The 15167-nt window shown below is 38.4% G+C and overlaps 1 protein-coding gene across 6 annotated transcripts in view; it reads left to right on the plus strand.

Annotated features, from left to right (window-relative positions):
- TMEM200A (transmembrane protein 200A) overlaps positions 1–10171 on the plus strand; it is a 95590-nt gene extending 85419 nt beyond the window's left edge. For 5 of the 6 annotated variants that reach the window (XM_053592742.1, XM_053592739.1, XM_053592740.1 and 2 more), the window contains one exon: positions 7543–10171. In XM_053592742.1, the coding sequence (XP_053448717.1) occupies positions 7559–9034 (1476 nt within the window). In that variant the 5' untranslated portion in view covers positions 7543–7558 and the 3' untranslated portion in view covers positions 9035–10171. Of the gene's footprint in view, positions 1–6099; positions 6143–7542 lie in introns of those variants that run through there. The other variant, XM_053592744.1, reaches the window with a different exon arrangement.
- The last annotated feature ends 4996 nt before the right edge of the window (positions 10172–15167 follow it).

Here is a 15167-nt window from a genome sequence, read left to right on the forward strand (position 1 = left end):
TGATAGGAATGGCATTGAATAGGTAGATTGCTTTGGGAAGTATAGACATTTTAACAATGTTAATTCTTCCCATCCATGAGCATGGTATGTTCTTCCATTTGTTAATATCCTCTGCTATTTCCTTTCTGAGGATTTCATAGTTTTCTTTATAGAGGTCCTTCACCTCCTTCGTTAGGTATATTCCTAGGTATTTCATTTTCTTTGAAACTATGGTGAAGGGAGTTGTGTCCTTAATTAGCTTCTCATCTTGACTGTTATTGGTGTATACAAAGGCTACTGACTTGTGGACATTGATTTTATATCCTGAAACATTACTGTATTTTTTGATGACTTCTAGGAGTCTTGTGGTTGAGTCTTTGGGGTTCTCTAAGTATAAGATCATGTCGTCAGCAAAGAGGGAGAGTTTGACCTCCTCTGCTCCCATTTGGATTCCCTTTATTTCCTTGTCTTGCCTAATTGTATTGGCTAGAACTTCCAGCACTATGTTGAATAGTAAAGGTGAGAGAGGACAACCTTGTCTGGTTCCAGTTCTAAGAGGAAAAGCTTTGAGTTTTACTCCATTCAGTAAAATATTGGCTGTGGGTTTGTCATAGATAGCTTCAATCAGTTTTAGAAATGTGCCACCTATGCCTATACTCTTCAGTGTTCTAATTAGAAAAGGATGCTGGATTTTATCAAATGCTTTTTCTGCATCTATTGAGAGGATCATGTGATCTTTATTGTATATAATGTTATTTTATGCTTAAAAATACCTTTGAGTCTGACACAGCAGATGTCACTAATGTAGACCATAATTGCCAGACACTCTGTGTTATGCATTATCTCCTTTGGGTCACAACTTTTCTATGGGTACCATTACTATACCCATTTTACAGATGAAGAAACTGAGATTGCAAGAGGTTAATTAATTGTTCTAGTGTAGGTATTAAGTGCTGTGTATTCAAGCCCTCCATGTCTTCTGCCTCCAGTGCACCATAAACTATCTTTTAAAGAAGGCTTTTTCCATTTTACACATGGTGGAACTGAGATAAGGAAAGTTTAAAATATCTTGTCCAAAGTCTCTCTTCATTTCAATGTCTGTATGCAAAACCATTATGGTTTTAATTCAAAGATGACTTCCATTCTTATTTTTAAAACTTTGTATGATTGGAGTATTAGCCACGCAGAAGAATTTTTGCTTTCAAATTCTGGTAAAAGTATAGATTAAAAACCCTATTCTAAAAGTTTAAAATGTCTCAACTGGGAAGAAAATCCTAAAACTGTTCTAGCTTGAACAGAAAATATTTCCATCTGTCACATTTGTGGATACCACATGGGGTTTTTATATAATGTTTTTGTTTGGTCCTAGAGGCATAGATTAATTTTTACTTCCTTTGGGCAGATAGTCCCACATTCTGGTGAATTTTTAAACCTCCAGATAAGGATAAAAATTCAAACATATAAATAAGGCAATATCAAATATATTTAAAATGATAGGAATGCATCATCTGGGGCGATGGCAAAAACCACGGGGCGAGGACCCTTGCGAAACAGGAGCAAGGATGAACTAGGATGCGTCTGCTTGGCATACTCCTTCCCACATGCCGAGCCTCTATTTTCTGCCCTTGTGTCTTGGAAGCCTCTCCTGATTCCTCCAGACAGTGTAGAAAAGCTTTTCCAAGGCCCCCATAGCTCTACCCTAGCAATTATCCCATTGCAAATGTTCACTTTGAGTGTCTTCCCACCAGATTTTATACTCCTTGAAATGAGAGACCAACTTTTATTACCCTTGTGTCCAGAGCACATTTCAATCATAGGAATCAAGTCAGTTCACAGTCAGCAGATTCTTCCTGGGCATTTATTACATGCCAGGCACTCTGCTAAGCAGGGAGACATGGATACCTTGTATAATTCTTTTATTTGGGGGGAGAGGGGCGGGGCTGGGGCCAGGTTTGAACCTGTCACCTTCCGTATATAGGGCCAGCCCTACTCCTTGAGGCACAGGTGCTGCCCATTGTATAATTCTTTTTTCTTTATTTTTTTTTATATTTATGATTAATATCAGAGTACATACAATTAGGTGACATTGTTTGTGTTTGTAAGGTAAAGCCCTAGTCCCAGTTGAGTCCTTTGCCCAGGAAGTGTGCCATATACCCCTACATTGTATGTCAGGTGAGAACTCATGAACCCCCTCCCACTTCTCCCCTTCTTGAATTTGTGTTTTTCTCTCATGTGGGCCTATAGTTATCGATCTACTAGTTTCAACATAGTATTGAGTACATGAGATTCTTGCTTTTTTATTCTTGAGATACTTTATATAGGAGAATGTTCTCCAGATCCTTCCAGGTAAATACATAGATACATAGTCTCTATCTCTTTTTATGGCTTAATGGTATTCCATGGTATACATATACCGCAGTTTATTAATCCATTCATGAGTTGATAGCTACTTGGGTTGTTTTTACATCTTTGCAATTGTGAAATGAGCTGCTATGAACATTTGAGTGCAAATGATCTTACGGTAAAATGATTTTTGTCTTCTGGGTAGATACTTATTAATGGAATTGTGGTATCAAATGGAAGGTCTAATTTTAGCTCTTTGTATTTCTCCATACTTCTTTCCAAAAAGGCTGTATTAGTGTACAATTCTACCAACCGTGCATAAGCTTTTCCTGTCTTTGCACTCCCACCAGCATCTGCAGCTTTGGGATTTTGTGATGTGAACCATTGTCACTGGGGTGAGGTGATATCTCAGGGTGGTTTTGATTTGAATTTCTCTGATAATTAGGGATGATGAGCATTTTTCATGTGTTTGTTGGCCCTTTGTCTGACCTCTTGGGAAAAGATTCAGTTCATGCCTCTTGCCCAGTGATTAATGGGGTTGTTCATTCTTTTCTTGTTGATTTGTTTGAGTTCTTTGTATATTCTGGTTATTAGCCCTTTGTCAGGTTCATAACATGAAAATATCTTCCCCCACTCTAAAGAGTTTCTATTTGCTTTGTTGATTGTGTCCTTAGCTGTGTAGAAGCTTTTTAACCCGATCAGATCCCACTTATTTATTTTTATAGTTTTGCCATTGGTGTCTTCTTCCTAAATTTTTGCTAAGGCCAATATCATAAAGAATTTTTCCCACACTTTCTTCTAGAGTTTTTATCACTTTATGTCTTAGATTTAAATATTTTATCTATTACGAGTTAATTTTTGAACTGGTGAGAGCTGCAGGCCAGTTTTAGATTTTTACATGTGGCTAATTAGTTTTCCCAATGCCATTTATTAAATAGAGATTCTTTTCCCCAGTGTATGCTTTTGTTTGGTTTATAGAAGATCAGATGATGACATGAGGCTATTTTTATCTCTAGGTTCTCAATTCTGTTCCATAGATCTGTGTCTCTATTTCTATGCCAAGTCCATGCTGTTTTGATCACTGTAGACTTGTAATATAATCTGAAGTCTGGTAATGTGATGCCTTCAGATTTGTTTTTATTTTGTAGAATTGCATTGGCTATTTGGGTTTTTGTTCTGGTTCCATATGAAATGAAGAACTATTTTTTCAAGTTTCTCAAAGTATGGTGCTGGTATTTTAAGTGGGATTGAATTACTCCATCAATCACTTTGGGGAGCATGTACATTTTAACAATGTCGATTCTCTCAGTCCAAGAGCATGGGATTTTTTTCTGTTTGTTTGTATATCTACAGTTTCTTTCATCAATGTTTTGTAGTTCTCCTTGTAAAGCTATTATCACTATTATTGTTTAAACTTAGGTGACTGGTGCAATATGTTACAATATGGGCACTGGTTCACAAGGTCCCTACATCCCTACACTACAAAATAACACAAACAAAAAACCCAAAATAACAGTGATCAAAGTGTAGAATGAAAGAGATCTTTTTGGCAGCATCAATAAAAGAGCAGATTTGGGCTGTTTTGACATAGACTGAACACTTCACTTTGGACCACTTGGCTTTGCAGTTGGAAGATGTAGAAGCCAATGGATTCCCTCACTGCAGGCTTTCCAGCTTCTCTAGGTTTCCCGTTATGATACTGCCATTAGCATCGTCACGCTGCTTCCCAGTATCAGCCCCTCTTTACTGCTTTCATCTATTAGTTGAGGTTAATTTTCCTAAAAAAATGACAACAATATTTGTGTCTAACTCCAACTCCATGGTGCAAAGTATAAAGTTCAAGCATTTAGAAATGTCATTTGCCACCTGCCGAGGCCTGGCCCTCCTCTCTTACCTGACTCACCTCCCGCAGCGCTGAGCTGCGTGTAAAGGCGGGCCGGGCTTCTGTTCCCAGCCTGCTTCTCTCCCTGCATTGCTGCTAATTTGGTTTTTGACTGTGATTAATGTTCTCTCTCCTGCAGGAAGCCTGTTGGAAAGGTCCTTCCTTAATGGAAACTTCCATGCTAGGAGTCCCCTCATTCTGTTTTATGTAGATGTATTAGCTCCTTCTTTAGCTTTTAAGCTCTTGGAAGCAGGGACTGAGTTGCTCACTTTTGCTTCCCCCACCCAGGGTTGAGTTTGGGTCCCTGAGCCATAGCAGCAGAGGCTCACATAGTGTCAAATTGCCTTGAACTGAAATACAGGAGGACTTTGACACCAGCCCTGGTCTTGCTTATCCTTGAGAGTTTTGATGTCCTGTATGGGACTGACCAAGGTGGATCAGCTGAAGAATCTGTGTGATTCCTCCTTCCCCACACTGGTCACCATGCTATTCCTTATTTCTGAACTACTCTGGAAGTTTTTATCTCCTTTCATTTTCTATAATAATGTTCTCACTCTTAAGCTACCCTTGTTGTTTTCTTCCTGTCTAGTCTAACCTGCTTCCTACGCACACTCACATAGAAACCCAGCCATTCATCTCTCTTTTTCACCCTTCCATTCATATATCCTTCTTAAAATATGTATTTTTCCCTTCTAGCCCCTTCTTCTATTAGCCTCAGGATAGAAAGTGGCAGTGCCAGTAGAAGAGGTTTTAAAAAGTGGGGGAGGAAGAAGCCTGTATGGAATGGAATGCACTTTGGTTGCTTTTAAACCAAATGAAATGCACTTGCCCTTATTTCTATTCTATTCAGCAGGATTTCAGACTAAATCCTTAGCCTGCCATATGGAAATAACTGGGTTAGATGGTTGCTATCTAATCTCAGCATTTGACTCAAAGATTTGGAACTGTTTTTGGTTCAAGAAAATGTAAGTTGACACTAAGCTTTGCTTTACCCAGGGCTTGGGAGAAGTTCTGAGCTGAAGTGTGTACACTTTGATAAATTTCAAAGACTAGAGCTACAGGTTACGATTTAGTTTGTTCTTCCAACTTTAAACTATTTTAATCTTGGTTATAATTTTACTGAAGGCTGGTTTACTCACCAGCTTGCTATATTTGTAGATACCATCCACAACCCTGGTATTTAAACACAATTCAGAAATCATAAATAGAAATGCAAAAGGAGGGCTTAATGCTGCAAGACAAGATGTGATGCCCTGTTCTTAAAATATCTCCTGTTTTCCTACCAGCCAGATTTGGCAGCTTGAGAACTATTTATTACAAATCAAAAAGGATATTTTACCAACTCACAAAATGTTGCTTTTTTGTTTGGGTATCGGTTTTGTTTGCTGTTATTTTTAGCTAGAAAAGTTAGTATGATAATGTCATGGCTGTCCAGCAAATCTGGAGAACAGAGTCACTCCCCTATTTAGCATTTTAGCAAATACTTATTATGTATTTGTGCTGTATGGAAGGTACTATAGTGTGAATGTTTTTGGTAATGATGTTATGAATTAAATTTGATGTCCAACCACATGAAATGGAAGAACTATGCTGTTGTAGTACTATTAGGTGCCAGGGAAAGCTGGCTAAAGTGCTTTGAGAAATGAGCACTGGCCTGGGTGTGGTACATCAGTCCTGGATGGCTTTATAAAGGAAGTGGAATCTGAGCTTTGATGAGCAGCCAGATGTCAGTATGTGAAGACTGGGGTGGGGTAGGGCAAGATTTCTGGACAGCTGACACATTCTTAAAGTCTCAGAAACTTGAAGTGCAGCTTGGAATATTAATGAGAAATAGGGAACATTTGTTAAGTTTTTAGTTTTATGAAAATTAAAGGAAAAGGTTAGAGGAAAAAGTTATAAAGTTATGCTTCATGGTCTGGAATCCCAGATTTAACTTTGGTAGGTAGTGGGAACCGTTTTTCTAATATTCGTCTATTTAAACGACTTCAGAGCTGTGTTTTAGGACATTTAATCTGCTCTCTACAGGTAAGTTTGATTGTAAAGAAAGAGAAATTGGAGTTGGGAAGACCAGTGGAGAGGTTATATAATGGTCTAGTAAGAGTTAATAAGAGCTACATGGGGCTGGGGAGAGTAGGGTTGGAACACAGGGATAAAGTAGAAAGAGGTCTTATGGTAAAAATTTCTAAGATTTAGAACCTGATCGGAAGATAAGAGAAAGGGAAGAGTTAATGGTAACTAAGTCAGGGGAGGGAAGTGGTTCAGCAGGTCTGTAGTGAAAGGGAAGTGCCATGGTGCTGTCAGGGCATGAATGTATGTTCCCCAGTGGGCAGTTAAAAATATGAAATTGAAACTCAGGATACTACATGAAGTAAAGACTTGGGATTCACTAGCATAAAGGAAATTGTGGGAGACACAGGAATGGCTATGAATGCCCAGGGGGAGTACAGAAGAGAAGATGGCTAAGGACTCTAGGGAGGTGTGGTCTGCTTTGGGGTGAGACTAAAGAAGTAGTCAGCAAGGTCAGGGCAGAACCAGGAGGACTTAGCATCATAGAAAACTGGGGAAAAGAGAGTGTCGACAGGGAGGGGCCAATAACGTCCCTCAAAAGAGAGAAGTAAGGAAGAATCACACTGAGAGCGGGAAATTAAATGTGGCAGTTAAGAATTTATTGGTGACTTTAACAAGAGTAGAACTGCTGGAATGTATTCTCTTTGTTACTCTGGGGTCTGTTTGTTTTTGACCTACTAAATATTCTGGATTTTTCCATTGCTTAAAAGTGGAGGGAGGGTAATTGGTGGGACCACACCTATGATGCATTTTACAAGGGTACATGTCAAATCTACTATGAGTAGAGTATAAATGTCTTAACACAATAATTAAGAAAGTGAGGTGATGTTAACTAATTTAGATGAAAGTATTTCAAATTGTATATAAAACCAGCACATTGTACCCCATAAATGCATTAATGTACACAGCTATGATTTAATTAAAAACAAAAAAAACAAATTGTGTGTGTGTATGTGTGGAAAGAAAGTCTTATGACCAAGAGACTGTTTTATATAATTAGTGATAAAATTATCTAAGTAAAATATACCTTAAACTCACATTTCATCAATAATAAAAACACTCAGCTAAAAAAAGGAAGTCTTCAGATTCTTACTAGTCAATAAATAAAACTTTTACCAAAACTACATCAATTACAAAGATATTCTTCCACCCCATTTCATCATTTGAAACAACAACAGCAACAAAAATTATGTGTAAGCAAATTTGGAATTCAATTGATGAGCATACCACAGGAACATTTTTAGATCATCTTCTCTTTCCTTTCTTTTCAGAATAAAAGGTCAAGCTATGATAGCAACTGGAGGAGTGATAACTGGCCTGGCTGCCTTGAAAAGGCAAGACTCTGCCAGATCACAGCAGCATGTCAACCTCAGCCCATCTCCTGCTGCCCAAGAGAAGAAACCAGTCAGGCGTCGGCCCCGGGCTGATGTTGTGGTTGTTCGTGGCAAAATCCGGCTTTATTCCCCATCTGGTTTCTTCCTCATTTTAGGAGTGCTCATTTCCATTGTAGGAATTGCAATGGCCGTCCTTGGATATTGGCCCCAAAAAGAGCATTTTATTGATGCTGAAACAACATTGTCGACGAATGAAACTCAGGTCATCGGGAGCCAGGGTGGAGTGGTGGTCCGCTTCTTTGAGCAGCATTTGCATTCTGATAAGATGAAAATGCTTGGCCCCTTCACAATGGGGATCGGCATTTTCATTTTCATTTGTGCCAATGCCATTCTTCACGAAAACCGTGACAAAGAAACCAAAATCATACACATGAGGGATATCTATTCCACGGTCATTGACATCCACATGCTGAGAGTCAAAGAACAGAAGCAAATGAATGGCGTGTACACTGGCTTGGTGGGGGAAACAGAAGTGAAACAGAATGGGGGCTCCTGTGCTTCAAGGCTGGCGGCAAACACCATCGCCTCTTTCTCGGGTTTTCGGAGCAGTTTTCGGATGGACAGCTCTGTGGAGGAGGATGAACTTATGCTGAATGAAAGTAAGAGTTTGGGGCATCTTATGCCCCCTTTGCTCTCTGACAGCTCTGCCTCTGTCTTTGGCCTCTATCCACCTCCTTCCAAGACAACCGATGATAAAATCAGTGGCCCTAAGAAATGTGAAACCAAGTCAATTGTGTCATCATCCATCAGTGCTTTTACACTGCCTGTGATCAAACTTAATAACTGTGTTATTGATGAACCCAGTATAGATAACATCACCGAGGATGCTGATAACCTCAGAAGCAGGTCAAGGAATTTGTCAATGGATTCCCTTGTGGTCCCTTTGCCCACCACCAGGGAATCCTGCCAGCCAGGCAGCATGGTGCTCCCGAGGAATAATTCCATCGGGGAGTCCTTGTCTAGTCAGTACAAGTCTTCTATGGCCCTTGGACCTGGAGCTGGACAACTGTTGTCTCCTGGAGCTGCTAGAAGACAGTTTGGGTCCAACACATCATTGCATTTGCTCTCATCACACTCAAAATCCTTAGATTTAGACCGGGGTCCCTCTACCCTCACTGTTCAGGCAGAACAACGGAAGCATCCAAGCTGGCCTCGGTTGGATCGAAACAATAGCAAAGGCTACATGAAACTAGAGAACAAAGAGGATCCGATGGACAGGTTGCTTGTGCCACAAGTTGCAGTCAAAAAAGACTTCACCAATAAGGAGAAGCTTCTTATGATTTCCAGGTCTCATAATAATTTGAGTTTTGAACATGATGAGTTTTTGAGTAATAACTTAAAGCGGGGAACTTCTGAAACAAGATTTTAATGTTTATAAAACCTATCATTTTACAAGGATATACATTTTAAAACTCTTTTCACCAGTGTTTCCTTCTTAAAGCATTGGTTGTGAGCCTTTTTAATCCAATGGTTCGTAGTTTATTAGAACTGGCTGGTTAGTTCTGTAATGGAGATGGTTATATGCTTGGGTGACTAATGACTGCAGTACTTTGTATTATCACAAATGATTTTATTTTTCCATTCCTTTGAAAGCATGGTCTCTTTTATTAATATGAATACAAAATACTTGCATCCAAATTAAAACTCCTTTTCTTTACTTTTCAGTTCTTTCTTTGATTGTCATATTCATAGGATGACGTGTCCAATATGGAAAATTTAGGTACCAAAGTGTGAACTAGAGGTATCAAATTCAGGCCCAGTAGTCAATATATATTTATAAATGAGTATCAATGCAAATTGTAGCATGTGATTTTCTGAATAACTGCTCTTATATTGGTTAAATTTTTTAAGAGGAAAAAGATCTAGATTCTATGTGAGCTCAATAATATGAATTGGTTAAGTTGGTTGTGAATCTTTACTATCAATATCTATACTATAGGTAGTATATTTTTTTGCCACATCAATTCTGTTTTAGTGATGTTTTATCAAGAAACCATGTATTCAAGAGCCTTGGCTGAGAATACCAGATATTCTTAGAGATAAGTGTCAAAATGCTATTCTCTATAACTTTAGAATCAAAATGTCTTTGCAATCTGACTTGAAGAAATCAATGAACCAATAAATATAGTTTGTAGAAATGCTACCTTGAAATAATTACATACGTGAAGAAATTGTTGACTAATGAATGACAATACATTGCTAGTTCATGCTAACTAGTCTCAGTACCTTTTTTTAGCCATCTGTTACCATCCAATATCCACTCATTTTCACATACTTATTTTCCCCCAATATTTTGTAGATCTGCTATTTGGAAAACAATCAACTAACCTTAACTTTTTGTTTTATCTTCACATACTTGGTGGTTCAAGAAAATTTAGGCCTTGATAAATTGCCTTGAAATTTACCTTGTGCTGGAAACGATAACTCTGAAGACTTTACATTTTTAGGATTGTGGTCCTCAGTTCCCGAAGATAATAAATATCAAACTGGATGTTTCCATCAGAAATGTTTCATGTTTTCCATTCAAGAAACTTAATTTTAAGAATTGTTTAATGGAATATTCAGGAAATTTTACAGGTTTTCCCCCATACCTAAATATTTCTGGACGTTGCAGTTGCGAGGGAAAAGCAGGAGGAGGGTCCATCTGGCTGTGTGGCTCCCACACTTCCACCTGCATTCGCATCACAAGCTTCCTTAGTGGAGGCACCATGTTAATTGTTAGAACATCCAGCCTGTGTGTTATAATAGAATTAGGACCCAATATTTTCTATAAAGCATTTAACAAACTTCTATTATGAATGGAAGTTTGTATTTATCACACCTTAGCTGTTATTTTTTAAATAAAATGTACAGTTCTGTTTAAAGTACTATTTTCCAAACTTTCAGATGCAGTCTTTCAATGGCACTCAATAGCCGAGTACATATACTGAACTGCTTGGCTTTTTAGTCTTGCTTCTGTTAGGTAAAGAGCTGGGTCCATCGACTTGTTTAATTAGACTGTTTTGATATTTTGTTATCTTGAGATATTTCACTTAAAATTTCATTGACTTTCAGGAAAATAATGAAATAAAGACCGCATCCAGCAAATGTCAGTGGCACACCCACATTTGAAAACAGTGGCTTTCCACACCCCTGATGGGAAAAAGGACTAAAGCCATTTAATTTGCTCAGTTCACCCCTGAAAGAGCTCTAGAAATTTGAAGAGGATTAAGCAGCATGAGTCTTGGATGATCCACATAAAGGAATCGAGGGATTGAAAGTGGTGGTTTCTGCTTAACTTTCTCTTCATGAAAAAGCCTGAGTTTTTTATTTATCAAACAAATCAGTTTTATGAAATGATAAGTAATATTCCCATTTTAAATTAATCAAAAACATTTGTTATTAAAGTTTCAGAAAAGTATGAGATAGCTAACGTTATTACATTGTTTTGTTAAGATTCTACCTAAAAGCAATTAAAACTGCAATTTAGTTTGACTGCATTTTGTACATTTCCCTTGGGCTTTTATGATATTGAAAATTTTTTTTAAATTTCATTTTTTCCTCTGGGAAATCCCAGAAATCTGAACCATGGTCTAGCCACTTCCAGCTCAGTTTCTAAGGCCTGTGGCCTGTCTGGGACATAGTATTAGTTTGCTGGGACTGTGATAACAAAATAGGTTATTCAAAGAATAGGAACTTATTTCCCCACAGTTCTGTGGCTGAAAGTGTCATCAAGTCTGGCTGCTCCTGAAGCCTCCTACTGGGCTCGTGGACGGCTGCCCCTTAGTGTCTTCTCACATGGCCTTTCCTCTGGGCATTTCCAGCCCTGCTGTCTCTTTCTCTTTCTATGGGACACCAGCCATATTGGATGAGAGACCCACCCTAGAAGACTCATTTTACCTGAACTACCTTACCTATCTTTCTAAAGGCTCCATCTACAGATATGGTTATTCTGAAGAACAGGGCCTTGGGTATTTAACATACGAATTTTGGGAGGATGCAGTTCAGCCCACAAAATGGGGTATGGAGAGCTGAAAGAGGGTTCTTAGCCTAGAGTGGGTAAGAAGAGCAAATGCCTCCAGTGGCTTTCCCATTTTGGTTATGTAGCCTTGAGCTAATCACTTAATCTTTCAATTCAATTAATTAATTTTTTGTTTAGTAGTATTATTTGGTAAAGCACCTCCACGAATCTACAGATGTACAACTCACCAACAGTGTACAGGATTCCTTTTCCTTCACTTGCCTGTGAACATTATTTAATTAATTTCTTAATTTCAAGGCCTTGATTTCCTCAACTGTGCAGTGAGATGAGTAAGGATGTAAACTGTAAAGTCCATTCCAACTCTGACGGCACCAGGCTGTCAGTGCTCTTGGAGGGAGACCCATCCCTTTGCAGGAGATTGTTTCTCAAAGGATGAGGGGCAGGAACTGCAGCAGGGCAGAATGGTTGGACTCATGGATATTGGAACCAGGGTTCATGGGTGTCAGTCTTGGCTCTGCCACTTTCTGGTTGAGTAGGTTTGAGTGTGGGCATTCACCTATCAGAAAAGCTGAGAACTACCAGTGCATACCCACCACTATGCACCAACGGGTGCCAGGATGCTGTGGATTAAATGGGTTGATGCTCATAAAGGGTCCAGGGTGATGCCAGGATGGGCACGTGGTGAGCATTCAACATACATGTTATTACTATCAGACAGCATCACCTGAGAGCTTTCCCACCTTCACTTGCTCCCCAGTCCACCCTCAAATATATCACCTGTAGTAGAATAAATAATGATGTCCATGTCCCAGTCCCAGAAGCTAATGTTATCTTCTTTGACTTGAAGCTGCAATGAAGTTAGGATCTTGTGACAGAGAGATTTTTTTAGATATTCAAGTGAGCTCAGTGTAGTTATAGGAGTCCTTATAAGAGGAAAGAGAGGGAAATTTAACTATGAAGAAGGTGGACATGTAACTAAAACAAGAAATGGGTGAGGCTAAGTCCCTGGCTTTGAAGATGGAAGGAGGGGACATAAGTAAGAAATGCAAGGAATAAAACTGTAGAACCAGGAAAAAGAAAGGAAATGTTTTCTCCCCTCTATCCTCCAAAAGAACCAGCCCCATTGACAAGCCAAGTGAAACAGAATTTGGACTCCTGCCTTCTAGAACAGTAAGAAAATAATTGTGTGTTGTTTTGATCCATTAAGCTTGTGGTAATTTGTTATAACAACCAGAGAAAACTCATACATCTCCTCATACCGGAGGAGCTTCTTCAGAACAACGAACCAACCAGTTAGTCAGCAAACTTAGAAATGCTGTGAAAGACGTCCATCTGGGTGCTGGGAGGTGGCCTGAAGCAGAATGTATGATCAACTGGAAGTTTGTTTTAGCATGGATGGTCTTTTAATTGATAACATTTGGGTTTTTTTTTTCCTTACTATACAAGCAAAGAGAAGCTCTGATAAGCTGATAATCTTAATGTAAGAATAATTTTTTTAAAAAAAGGTATGAAGCAGGAAATGTTGATTTTTGATAGATGATAAAAACATAAAACCTCACAGTTGGCTTTAAGAGCAGACATCAATTATAAAAGCTTTCAGGTTCAAATATGTGTTCCTGTCTATACCTTAATCCTTGGAGAAATGATGGTGATATAAGTAGGAAACTTTTTTTTAGCACAAGTTTGTATCAAAATGGATATTATATTTCAGATTTAACTCTTTTAAATCCATCCCAGAAATGCACCATGGATGACTAAAAGAAGTAAATATATTTTTAAAAAGAAAATATCCTTCAGCTTATCAATACTTTTCCTATTGATAAGAAAAGCCTGCCTAGTGATATAGATCTGCCCACTGTGTTCAGATTGTTCAAGGTCTTAATCACTTATTCTAAGTAGGAACTGTGAGATGGGTACATGGCTTATCCTATCTCTTTCAATGAATTGCCCTGTCACCCTTCCCTGACCCTATAGATAATCCTATTTTAGGCCTTCTATCAAGGTTTTAGAGTGTATAAGCTTGATGTTGGATTATTGGAGCACTTTGTCTTTAATCCCCCACTTGATGATTAAACCCTTTGTGATGTGAAATCAAACTGAATCACTCATTAATTTCTCTCTGTATGCTGTTTTCCCCAGAGGATGGCACCAGAGAAAAAAAGCCTACTTAATTGAAGGGCCTTCTACCTGACAGTTCCTGTCCTGTTAAGATAGTAGATTAGTTTGCTAGAGTTGTTATGACAAAATACCACAAAATGAGTAGCTTAAGGGACAGAATCTATTTTTTCATAGTTATGAGGTGTGGAAGTCTAAGAATAAGGTACTGGTTTCTCCTGCGGCCTCTCCCCTTGGCTTAGAGATGTGTCTGTGCCTGCTCCCAAAGAGGGCCCACTAAAGTGACTAAAAAAGGTCAATCAGACTTTACATGTCAATAGGTCCATTCTTCTCCTTGAAACATATTTTAGGTGAACTAATTAACATTTACGTTTTTTTCCTTTTGCTGTAAATATGCGAGAAAAGTAAAGAAGTAATACAGAGAATAAAGGGAAATCTCTACATATAGGACCCTGTTATTCTTACAATATCCAGGTACAATCAATCCTAAACTCTTATCGCCATCCTTTACTCCTGACTGGTTCATTGATTGTTTTATTACAGAAATAACTAACAAAATTACCTTTCTTTTGGTCTCCTCCTTTATTAATTCACAATGTAATAGTTTTCGATTTATAATAAACTTTCAGTCCTCTCTTATTACCAAATAGTGGCCCCAGGAGCACTTGTATTCTGCCAGTTAAATGTAGTGGGCTGTTTGCATCGCAGGTGTTTGTAATGTAGACGTTATTTGTAGCACAAAATATGGGCTCATTTGCTAATAGAAAAACAACCATCTATAATTTAAAAGTAATAGGGCATCAGAGCTGGCACCCAGTGTTATACCCAAGTTAGTGTAAGTGTCAGGACCTGAATCCAAGAATGTTGTGTCCTCATATTTGCATCAAGTAGGTGCAAAGTTTAAAAAAACATGTTTACAATCTGATGATGAGATTTGAGATATCTTAGACCTGGGAAAGAAGTATCTGTAATTTCAGGCAGAAATAATAGTATGGAAATTTCCAATGCATGTTAGAAATATTAAGTTGGGGGTTAAGGAGGTGTGTGAGAGATAGACAGTGGAGAAAACACAAAGCTTAGAATGGGAATTTTTAGTATTTATTGTATACCTTGATTTCTTACGTTTTAATATACTGACTGTATAACACTGCCATGAAAATTATGCCAGTTGCCCTTCCCAAGCCATTATATATTCTTTCAACAAGAGCTGCAGAATGAAAATAAGACATTTTCATCCATATTTAGTAAACCACATGGACGACAAGGAAGGCAGAAAGACAAAGAGGAGGGAAGGAAGGGGTGTGGCATTTGGGAGATGAGAGGGGAGGAGAGAACGCCATATGTTTTTCTTGCATGTTGAAAACCCAAGCATAGCAAAAGGCTTTCCATTTATACTTCATTTTGGAATAATACCAAGCTTATAATT

The sequence above is a fragment of the Nycticebus coucang genome, chromosome 5 (genome assembly GCF_027406575.1).
Source record: "Nycticebus coucang isolate mNycCou1 chromosome 5, mNycCou1.pri, whole genome shotgun sequence".
In the NCBI taxonomy this organism is placed as follows: domain Eukaryota; kingdom Metazoa; phylum Chordata; class Mammalia; order Primates; family Lorisidae; genus Nycticebus; species Nycticebus coucang.